The sequence below is a fragment of the Limulus polyphemus genome, unplaced genomic scaffold, assembly GCF_000517525.1.
Source record: "Limulus polyphemus unplaced genomic scaffold, Limulus_polyphemus-2.1.2 Scaffold575, whole genome shotgun sequence".
Lineage (NCBI taxonomy): Eukaryota > Metazoa > Arthropoda > Merostomata > Xiphosura > Limulidae > Limulus > Limulus polyphemus.
Window position 1 is genome coordinate 391,138 of NW_013666185.1, and position 12,472 is coordinate 403,609.

The 12,472-nt window shown below is 31.1% G+C and overlaps 1 protein-coding gene across 13 annotated transcripts in view; it reads left to right on the forward strand.

Moving 5' to 3' along the window:
• LOC106459206 (NGFI-A-binding protein 1-like) overlaps positions 1–12,472 on the forward strand; it is a 182,549-nt gene that overhangs the window by 165,448 nt on the left and 4,629 nt on the right. For all 13 annotated transcript variants that reach the window (XM_022385642.1, XM_013918808.2, XM_022385648.1 and 10 more), the window contains one exon: positions 11,373–11,449. In XM_022385642.1, coding sequence (XP_022241350.1) covers positions 11,373–11,449 — 77 coding nt within the window. The remainder of the gene's footprint in view (positions 1–11,372; positions 11,450–12,472) is intronic.

Genomic DNA, 12,472 nt, shown 5'->3' on the forward strand with positions numbered 1-12,472 from the left:
AATTAGGGACGGCTAGCGCAGATAGCCCTCGTGTAGCTTTACGCGAAATTCAAAACAAACCAAACTAATAATTCGTGATTGAAAGCAAAGGTGAATATTTTATAATTTGTTATCCACATTTCATCTGCCACATCCAGTGCCAACGAAACCTTTCGTCCAATGCCAAGGCTTATGAATCACAACTTGAAAAATATCTTGGAAATATAAATATAAAACATTTGGATGAAATTTCTCACCTTGATAATGTTGTCACAGGATACTATAGCTTATATTAAAACTTCTTAGGTCTGCCCAACGATGATAAGTAAATAACAAAATCACGATCTTCAACTTCTGATTAGTACAGTATTGAATATTTCCTTTAGTCTTGCCGTGTGTTCCTAATACTAGATACGTTAAGTAAGTAAGTTAGGGTAAATCTTACAACAACTGGTAAAGCTTTCTTATGTGGAGCTAACTGTTTCATAATATAGTTTCATATTTGAAATATCTGTTCAATAAATTGTCTATTTCAACTTGAAAATTCATAATTTATATTAGATACATTTACTTTAATCTAACAAGATTATTTGCACTATATAAAACATCTTTAGAAATAACAGTTTATTTGCGTTTTATAACTTACCGTTTCTTTAGTTTAATCTATTTAAAAGCTTTATACTAAAGATATCTGCACAACACTGGGTTCTAATAAAATCCCATCCCCTCATATCCAGGCTCCAAGTGGAACAAATCCTTCCTTCCTTTAACCTAAATACGTGTTTTCTTTCCATAATAAGCAAGAAAGCATGATTGTATGAAACAGTTTAATTTACTTCAAAAGGGTTTCGTATGTGTGAAAGAAACGATATACACTAAACGTACTTAATGATGTTATTCTTGTAATCTTTGTGTTATACATGTACCAGAATTACATGTTCAAAAATGCGTCCGTAAAAACTAATAAAATAATATATATTTTTATCGTAGCAGCAAGTGCCCACTTAATTTATCTACCTTCGTTGATATTTATCACTTAAGTTATAATTACTGAGGTATCTAGAAACATTTTATGCCAATAAAATGATACGATACGCTCTTAGGAATTCTGAGTGAATCTATTAATTAATTCCTATTTTCAAGCGTCTGTTACTTTCTAGTCTGTGGTCTTTCTCTCTGCGGATCTTCTAATCTTAATACGATTCTTCTATAAGGTATAACCCCCAAACTATTAACTTTTAAATCGTTCTTGCTACTCTAGGTGATATCCCTGATCATGAGATTCCATCAAGACATGCTTTATAACAGTTGTACAGGTTTGTTTGCCTGTAATTAAGCACAAAGCTACAGAATGGGCTGTCTGTGCTCCGCCCACCACGGGTATCGAAACCTGGTTTCTAGCATTGTAAGTCCACTGGAGGTTGAACGTATAATAGTTTTTACTTAGTATAGCGTATCGGTAGTAATACCTTTTACATGGTAAGATGTTTATCAGTAAATGAGATGTTGTGTCTAACAGATAAGCCTGGGCAGCAATTGGAGATGCTAACAGTGATGAATTCAGTTGTCTTTCGTGTTCAATAACTTTGAATAATTCTTAATCCGTTAAAAAGAATACCATTTTTGAAATCACATGTCCATAAGTTGAGAATAATACATTTAAATGAAGTTGATTCATGATGTTAAAAACAAACAAACGTAGGTTCAAGAAATCAATTTAATACAAACATACGATACCCAATAACCCGAGCGCTTTCGAAAGTTGGACCTTTAAATGAAGTTGATAATTCAAAGACTATTAAATCTAAGAGGTTTAGTATGTGTAGGTGTCGAAATAGATTACATGCCATGTTTTCTTGAGATATATTGCTATAGATGCATGCTCACGTGTTGTGTGCTGAATTTTACGAAGCGTTATGAACTAAGTATGCATGTACCTACGTGTGCTGGCGTGTACTGCTGCGGGTTTAATCGACGACTACGCTTCCCCCTTAGATACAATAAACACAATTATTCAACAGAATTCTGGGTTTTACCGATTTTCATACTGCGGGCGTCTTTTCTTGTGATATCAAGTAATATGTTTATAACTATACCTTTGTATTGGGGAAAGAGGGGGAGGGTGATAGAAATATTCATTGAACACAGGTATCCGATGTTCAATCTTGCACACCATCGCTTTTATGAATTAAAAACAAAGCACCGTAATCTCAAAAGTAGGCCAAGATTATTAAAGATTCCTTTAGTTTGGTACTTCGCAGATAACTATCGTGTCTTTCAGTTTAATGAAAACTTATTAAGTAATCTTTGATAACAAAAGATAAAAAAATCGAGATCGTAATCACTGGGCATTTTCTAAGCAATAGAATTTAGCTATATTTAACACCTAATATTGGTTTGGTTTTGAATTTGAAGTTGTGTAGCTTTGTGCTTAATTACAAACAAATAAACAAACTTTTCAGTATAGAAATTTTTAACATTGGGGTCACCCAATGGTTCAGTGGTAAGATTGCAGACTTAAGATGCTAAACATCGGGTTTCGATACCTGTAGTGAGCAGAGCACAGATAGCCCTTTGTATAGCTTTGCGCTTAACAACAACCAACCCTTTAATTGTTGGGCCTCCACAGATTCTTTCAAATTTTATGCTAACTTTTCATTAAAGTAACGCTTGTCAGATATTTTAAGGGCCTTTGTTATACTATAAATTCCTTGTTCATCCATTTACCGCTAGCGTAAAACAACATAAGACTAGTTGTTTTCTTTAGTTGGGAGTTGTGTTATTAAGAATACAAAATACTGAGGTAAGAGCGAGTTTTATCTCGTGGTTATAAGATGAATAAAATCGACAACTAAGTTTCCCAGCATCCAGATGTAACTTTGTCCAGCTACTTACAAACATTTCTTACACTGGTTAATATTGTTACGACAGCGGAAGTCACGTGACGGTGGAAGCATGCGCACTGGAGTTTGTAGAAGAGTCATGACTGTTCCTGGCAACTCTAGTATTTTCTAGGCGCCCTCTATTTTAGTATATAAGCCCGGCAAATAAAGCGGAGATAAAAGTGACGGGATAGATAATTGCAGATAGACAGATATAGAGACAGATAATTGAGTCAAGCGAGCGGTAGTGACCGTAAGTAAAGTGCGTGAATCGTTGTGAATTGTAGCGTATGTTTAAGTTAAAGTGACTGTGGAAATTAAGTGTATTACAAAGTTTGTAACAAGAAAGAATAAACTAGTTTGAATCAAGAAGGGACTTCTATCGCTGAAGAAAGAATGTTTACCGGAAATTATCAAACAAGCAGATACGTAACAATATTTTTGCCACTAGTGAATTAAGTTTTGAAGAAGAAATATGCGAGAGTGTACTCGAGATCATTTATATTTAAACTTCGTAGATAATTATTGACTATTTGAGTATAATCAAAATTTTTTAAGCATGATAATCAGCAATGTTTGTTCACGAAACGTTATAATGAAACGTTTTAGAAACTTTGTTACTGCATACGGCGACATCTAGTTACATAAATTCCAAAACCATTCTGACATCCCGTTACAAACAGTTTGGTTAGAGAAAAAAATATCATAGATCGAATAAACAAATGAGATTATTCGAAAAAATAATTATTGATTGGGTATTTGGAAAACCACTGATATCTGTTAAATACATTTAATGATAGTAATAACGAAATATTATAAACTGATAAACACAAATGAAAATTATAAAATACAAATTAGAAATACACATAAAAACTTCTACAGTATGTAGAACTTAATTAGTTCAATAAATAATTGTTGCATTAACTGCAAAGAAAATTAGAGATCAAATACAAAATCATAATCATGAATTATAAATTGAATTCATCACAAGTAAATCGTTTATACGTGAATAGTTGTGTGTGTTTGGTCCAAAACTTGCTGAGTGTATAGTTCAGTTCATATACTCAAAGCAATGTCGTGAATAAAAATTTCACGAGGCTTATTAAAATGAAATATTCTATTAATGTCATAGAGAATTGTTAACAGATGGTTAAATATGCTGTAAGTGCTAATGGTGCCTAACCAAGTAGAGGGGGATCCGAGACGGTGTATTAAAAACATATTACAAGAAACTTGAAGAAAATTCATCACTTCCAGTTTTTCAAAGAATGTTGAAATTTAAAATTGCATTTTAGCGTTATTTTGATAATGAAAAATTAAATCTTGAGACCACTATTTATGAATATACCGTATAATATTGTCAAATTGAGAAATAAAAAAGCAGAGGGTTCTAGGCAAACGGTAGAATACGTGTAATTTCTTGAGCTACAGTAACTGGGTTTTTTTTTCTCCTGTTTGATTTCCATGTTTTCTTTATTATATCAAAATGTGTTCGTCGTTTTTGGTAACTGTTTACTAACTTGTGATGCCTGCATAAGTGTTTCTCTGTTGTCATGGTTATGTTCTGACGCGCTATGCACTCTGCCTCCAAAATTAGTTTTAGAACTTGGCCCCAACCTAGTTTCTCTTCATGAAACGAAGAGTAAAGCAATTTGCTTAGCAGAGTCTTATTTGCATACAGTAAATTACGATGAAAGTCTAACACAAATAAGCACTTCGTGAATATTCATGTCATGGTCTGATTAACCTGCTTCGTAATAGTACTTTCCCTAGAAAGAGCGTCTAGAAGTTTGCTAATTACATGTAGCGTGCGGTTCATGCTTCACTGTAACTAATGTAGAATACGCTTCTCATGAGAGAATGTCTTTGTATAAAATAACCCAAAGAATCTGAATTGAAAACAACCCATGCTTTTCTTTGTTTGTTTTAACGTATTGAATGTTATTGATGTCTTCGTCACGCCAAAAAGAGTGTAAAATATGATTTAAATAGCAAGGTATCTATCTATCTATCTATATATATATATATATATATATATATATTCTGATGGACAAAAATAACTAAACTGCTTCTAAGCTAATCACTCTTAGTGACTTTAACAGTTATTAAACGGTATCACTAGTATAATACTAAAATATATATTATTTGATAATCCGCCTTAAGTCGCTCATAATAAGCGCAAACTCAGTACATATGTGTATGAGCAGTCAAATATATTCGTGCCCATGTATTCAAAAATGGGCTTTATGCACATTGTTACAACGTATTGTTTTTTTGTGATATCTCCAGTTATATGTGAACTGTGAGTTAGTTAGCTCTTCTGATTATCGCGAATGACAACTTTGCTTCATAATAAATCTCCCCACTTAGACTGAGCAGTTTTCTAATTAATTATATTGAAATTATTATCTCTAAAAGAAGCCGTATTAACATAAAAGCGCACTGGGTTTTGAACATTTGCTTCTATTTTATCTATTTACTAAGTATCATTGTTTTGCTTAGTCATTAAACTTAATTTGAAAATTTTATTATTCCTCAGAAATGTGTGATATAAAAACAGCTGTCATCTTTCGTTTAATTATCACGTTTTATATAATGTTGATACATAAGATCAGGTAGTACGCGAGCAAAAGACTGGTGCTAGGTTTTAGTTCTTTATTTGAGGAAATACGTTTCTTGGATTTGTAAGATTTTGTTGAAAGACTATTGTAAATTACATTTTACATACTTTCCATCGCGCCGCACATATAATGAAAGATCAAATCCAAGTGATTTTTGTAGCGTGAAAATATTAAATCGAATTCACAAGAAATGTGCTCAACTATGTAATTTTTTTTTCAGTAATATTATTGAAATAGAATTTAATTAGTCCATACCTCTATTATAAGATGCTATTTTTTTCTAATAATCAGATTGTACTTTTTTACCTTGACAACTATCATGTGTTTAAAAGTTAGAATTGTTTTAAGTAAGGCACTATTTAGCATCGAGATAAAACTACGTGTTTTTGTGTGTGTGTGTGTTGTTTTTTGCAAGTAACAGCATTGTAACGTTGTGTTTCACTCATAAAATCAGCGATAAAACGTATTGCCCTTGTTCTGTATGCCAATGTTACATTACATAACGGTAATTATTTAATTTCGAGTAAAGCATTATCTCTGACTTAGCCCTAACTTTAAACAGACGCCTTCATTTCTTTAGGCGGTTCCCATGGCAACAGTTTTGTTGGTTTCACGTGAACAAAAACTGGGCAGCCTTGGTCGATATGTGTAATAAATAAAACCCTACGTGACAACTGGGTTTTATTGGCCACAGGAAACTAGCGGTAACAGTTTCAGCCCACAGTTATCGATCTGCCTGGCAGTCCTAGGGGACTGGGATTTATTTTGAAACACAGTCTGAAGGATATACCCGGAAGAATTGCTGCTACGTAACCTTGTTCGCGTATTATTTGTACTTCCCAGAAATCATTTTTATCAATATCTGACCTTGAAATTTCCGCTTTATAACTAAGGGCTGAAATGTACTTACTTTACTTTGAATGATCTGTTTTGTTAAAAATTTTTGCTATTTTATAACATTATATGAAACGTAATTACATAGACATAATATTTTTAAAGTTAAAGTTAAAATGTAATTATTTCATCTTTTATTTAGAAAAAAAAAAAGGTGCTTTTATGTGATTATTCTGCATTCTACACTATAGAGACTACAGTTGTGAGATCAACTGGACACCCTCTATGAGCGTTCATTTTCCTTATTTCTTAAACTTGTAGTTTCTTACAGTTTCGTCTGACACTAGTGACATTTTTTATTTTTTACTATTGCAGTACAAATCGTTAATGTCTCCTTTTTCCCGTGCTTAAAATAATCCACATTAAAATGCATAACAAAATGAGCGAATATCAGTGAGCTTTGACATTTTGAAAATAACGTAAATATACATTATCACGTAGTAAATTAATAGTGACTTTAAGGAATATTTTGTTACAATAAATCTTTGGATACTTTTAAATTTATGGTTTGGATAAATCTAATAATATTATTTTCACGCAAGGCCTCCTCTGTGTTCTTTGCCGTTTTTCTTATTTAAGTTCCACTATATCTGCTCGTGTGTCCGAGTGTGTAAAAAGACAAGTTATACAAATATATTTAGCATATTGTACTTTTGGTGTGAAAACATAATACCCTTGAATTTTTATATTTTTTTTGGAATATCGCGCTTTATAAGACGAATAACCCACTTCTTTGAACATACTGATTTAGCTTTTGAAATGTAGAAAATGAGAGGTCGTATCTGTAAATGTCAATATTCTGAGTGAAAATTGTATTTACCAATTTCAGGTTACGAGTCTGGTATGGGGAAAATCTTATTTGTTTCTTCTTTTCGCGTAAAGATTTAATGTAACTTATATTTTCTGGTAATTCACGTTTTAAATGTTTATAACAATCATGAGAATCAATTCAACTTTATGCTGTTTCAAAGTTTTCCTGAGCTTCGGTAGATTATTAACATGGAAAAAAAATTAAATTGTTGAATCAAGTACGCGGTTCAGGCAACTGTTTTATGAAAACTTTCTGCAATAAAAAAAATAATAACTAAAAATTAGTCGAGTGGCTTTTTCCGGTTCTTAATATTAATGGAAGTTGTGGATTTAGTGTTTATATGTAATGAGAAATTATATATGAAAAATGATAAAAAATTTATTTGTTTTTAAGCGCAAAGCTGCCTGCACTTTGCCCATCATGGGTATCAAACCCCAGTTTTTAGAGTATAAACCCTTAAGTTTAGCACTGAGCTACTGGAGGAAGAGCAATATTTATCGTAAATGGATGTGGTGCATAGAAAAAAAACGTAATTATTATTAGCTTTAGTTTATTGTATGTTCCTAACTCTGTAACATGTGCGTTTTAATTAGATTAAATTCGAAATTATTTCGTGACTTTTCTATACAGAAGTCACGTAAACAACGTAGCCCGAGAAACTGTAATGAAAATTAAAAGCAAGGAGTTTATATTTCGTAGCACACTGCAGGGCAATTTTTTAAGCTACAACGATATACTAATATCAGCGAGTTCAAATTTAACAAATGTAAAATATACGTTTATAATTTATTTATTTTCTGCTACTAGCGCCTTCTATTTCATTCTAAACTTCTAAATGTATATACTGTAAACTTCAAAAAATACTGCCATTGAATGAGTTTAACCCTATTGTTTTGTTAACATAATTCACTGTCTTTTTAAATAAACATTATTTGTATTCGTTATCAGATGAAAAATATTTAACAAACGGTTTTTGAGCTTCCATTAATGCAAAAATGTTAACGATAAAGCGCTTGTTGTGGTATAGTAAAAGTATTTATCTTTTTTTTTATAATTTGTTATAAACTTACTCCTTATCGTTTATTGTACAGACTTGCTTCGACTAAGTTTTAAAAATATATTTACTGTGAAGTGCCAGTAAGCAAAGAGGCTACGCCACATTAGCTTGTCGGTAATGATGTTATAGTTTATCTGTCATATTATATCTGTTTTAAAAGTAAACGAATAAATATCTAAAAAAAGTTTCACTCAACCAGAATCAGCAGATAAATTAGTACAATAAATTTATTCTGTTAGCAGTATCAACAAGTGTCAATAAGTGTAATTTTTGTGTTTAGTCAGTTTCTTATTGTTTTTTTTGTTTTTTTTGCATACACCATTTAAAATAGTTATTGAGAATTGCAATAAATAAGAATTAGATATAACAATACTATTACTTAAGACCTTCTGCGTGTTAATCCCAATGGTATTTTTTACTATTATAAACTAGTCTAAAACCATCAAGATTGATTTGAAGCAATTTTGTCTAAACCTCACTTTGAAATTAAAGACCACCACACACAGTGGCTCAGCGGTAAGTCTGATGTACTTCACGGGGGTTAGCAGAAGAAAACCACTATTATCGCATATACTAATATCGTATATTACTATGTTTGTGTGAGAAAATAATGTAAGAACTATTCAGGACAAAGAAACTGTTTTGATAAAACTCAAATTTGTTTTGTATTTTCGACCTACATATTAAAAACAGACAACAATCACGCTGTAATTTGCAATCGAACTTCAGCTTAAAACACTAGCATACGTATATTCATAGCTCCTGCCATCTGTTGAAGATTTCTTGAGCTATAAAAGGCATATATAAAACAAAACACTACAATCCTTGAACTTTTCAGTTTTTTCTCTCCATTATTGCCCCTCAATGGCACAGCGGTATGTCTGCGGACTTACAACGCTAGTAACCTGGTTTCGATACCCGTGGTGTATAGAGCACAGACAGCCCATTGTGTAGCTTTGTGCTTAATTCCAAACAAACAAACAAAACTCTCTATTATTATTTTATTCAACCGGTTTCGTGACTTTAAAGGTCACTACACTGTTCAGAACGTAAGTTTACAGATAATCTATAAAAAAAATTCAAATACCACTTTTCAACTAAATATGATTAACCTGAATTAAATACATATTTTTAAAAATGTACAAACATAAAACACAGTTCTTATATAAATCAAATACATTAAAATATAATGAAAAATAAATTAGTTAAAGCTCATCAAATATATTTTCTTTTCTATTCCTTAGAATTTTAATTAAAAGAAAAATTAATATTAATTATACTTTCTCCTGTTATTATAGAAAAATAGTTTATTTCCATAATCTTTAACAATTTTAATACGAAATATATCTCTTACTTGTAAATATATTTTTACAATTCCTAATAAAATTTTTACTGTTGCTCTCTCACCTCTATTTCTGGCCCGGCATGGCCAGGTGGTTAGGACGCTCGAATCGCAATCTGCGGGTCGCGGGTTCGCATCCCCTTCCCACCAAACATGCTCGCCCATGGGGGCGTTATAATATGATGGTTAATCCGTTAGTAAAAGAGTAGCCCAAGAGTTGGCTGCTTTCCCTCTAGTCTTACACTGCTAAATTAGGGACGGCTAGCGCAGATAGCCCTCGTGTAGCTTTCAAAATAAACAAACCTCTATATAAAGTGGTGCTCAAAAATTTATCAAATGTTTTTGAAAACGTAATATTTTATGTTTTATTTTACATGCCCAAAAATGGGAATACATAAAAAATATTATTCTTTCAAATTTTATATCTGCTCAAAATACATTGATTTAAACGTTTGCTGGCATATATTGGGGTTTTGGGGAGATCGAATATGGAATTTATAAAACATTATTTCTTAATCTTAAATTATCTGTTACAATAATATAGAACTTAACGTATTGTTTTGGGACAACATGGGGCCTATTGGTCCATCTCGTCTGTCCCATCCTCTTACCACAATTTACATATTCAAAAAAATAAATTATATTTCTAGAATTGCAATTAAATAAAATATTAATGAAAAACAAAATATATGTAGTTTTAATATAACCTAAATTACATATACCATAATTCTTTCTTTCACCTTTTTTTTAGGTTTATTCAATGATCTATATACGTTTTTATATTGTCTTCTTGATGAACTAATTTATTATATTTAAAAACACTTTTCATTGTTTTATCTACTATTTGTTTTAATAACTGTTTAAGTTTAATTTGTTTAAAAACTGTTTTAGTTTAGCTGTAGTAATTTATTAACTATCGTTTTGTCATTGGAAGGTTTACTGAAACATTTAATTTTATGTATTTGAGATTCTTGCTAACAAATTTGCATATTGATATGAGTTTGTTGGTTTATAAAAAATATCAGTTACAATCTCTTTTTGTCTGATGAAAAACTTACCAGTACATCTAAATAGGATTAAGGCATTTTTATTTCTTTCAAAGGTAAATTTAATCTCCTTCATCGAATTTAAAATCCCAACAAACCTATTACTATCTTGAGTATCTTTCCACATCACAAAACAATAATGTAGAAATATTTTCAAAAATTCTTATATAAACTACAAAATTAACTCAAAATAATTACGTAATATTAAATAATTGTACTTTGAAAAATACCATTGTGATTTTAAAATAAGTTGGAGTGACTTTTGCACCCATTGCTGTACCAGTAATGTGATGGAAAATTTGTTCCTCGAAAGTAAACAAACATTTTTAAGACTAGTTTTAAACCTTTTAAGATAAAACGTTTTTTTTAAACCTGGGATAAATTAGTTCTTTGTGTTGATCCAGAAAAGATTTCACAGCTTTAACTCTATAATAATGTACAATACTTGGATATAGGCTACAACATCTAAAAACACAAAACTGATTTTTTTTCTGTTTTTTTTTTTGTTGTTGTTGTTGTTGTTTTTTGGCAAGTTTTCAACAAGTTGAAAATCATCCCTAATAATATTCGGAATATTAGATTTAAAAAAGTTTTAATAATATGTCCCGAAAATTACTGAAATGTTCCGTAATGTATGTGTTTGGGTTATATATATATATATACATTACTATTTTTTTATTCTTAAAACATGTTTTTTGCTAAATATATCTAATTAGTTAATTAAATTTCTTCAAACACAGGTACTTATCAAGTAGAAAAGGATATGGACATTTGTCAAACTGCTCAGAATCTGAGAAGATCGACACAGATGATACAGGTAAGGAACGGTTTTCAGTAGTGAGTGACACGTTATAACTTTTTTGGTCAGGGAAATAGATAATAATAATAACTTATGAGCATTTAAGAACACCATTTTATATTTATTAATTACCTGTAATAAATTTCTTTGGTAATTTCATTATCAAATGTTGTTTCGCTAGAAGTTTAAATTTTCAGTTGTATGTACGTACTGGTAAATGACATTCCGTCATTCAATTTCGTTGTTTTTTTAAAAGGATACTTAGGTTAGAAAAAACAAAATTGTGTAACGGCTATGATGGTCTTTAATGTGTGTGAGGGAAAGAAATTGGTTATTTCTTCTGTTATATATCAGTATAAAAAGATCATCATTATCTGCAAGTGGACGAAATATCAACACCACAAACCAGGGATAAAAGTAATTTATAACAAACTTTATTAAACGATTGAAATTCTGTTATGTTCTTTGATCGTTGAATATGATATAGGAAGAGAAAAAAAAACATTATTAAGTTCAGCTCGTGCAGGAGAAAACAAAATAGGAAAAAACAACAACAATTTATACCAGTTGCAGAGTAGCTACAAAAGCTATAACGTTCGAAGAAGTTACCTGCAGCAATATCACCCAAAAGGCGTCTCCCGAATCGACTTCTAAAATTCTGGAGAAAAGCTGTAATGCAAACTACTGAAGAACAATGATAGTAACGGTAAAAATCCTGTGCTTAAACCCACAACGTCCTATACTGGTTGTGGGTGGAAATAGCCACTCAGTATCAATTCAAAAGTTTTGACAAAATAAAAGACCAGAAAATTGCAGGTTGCAGTCTCGATATATTTGTGAAGTTTATTCTGATTGGTCAAAATAGCGTACAGCATAAGATGAATCCCAAAACACTACTAACGTTGCAATGCAGCAGAAATGAAATATTGTTACGTCTCCGTTCGTTAGTTTATTTTCCATAGAAATTCTTTCCGAAGAAACTTTACCGATAGAAGTCTTTTCTTAAATAAAACTGGTTTATTCTTTCTGAATATAACTTTG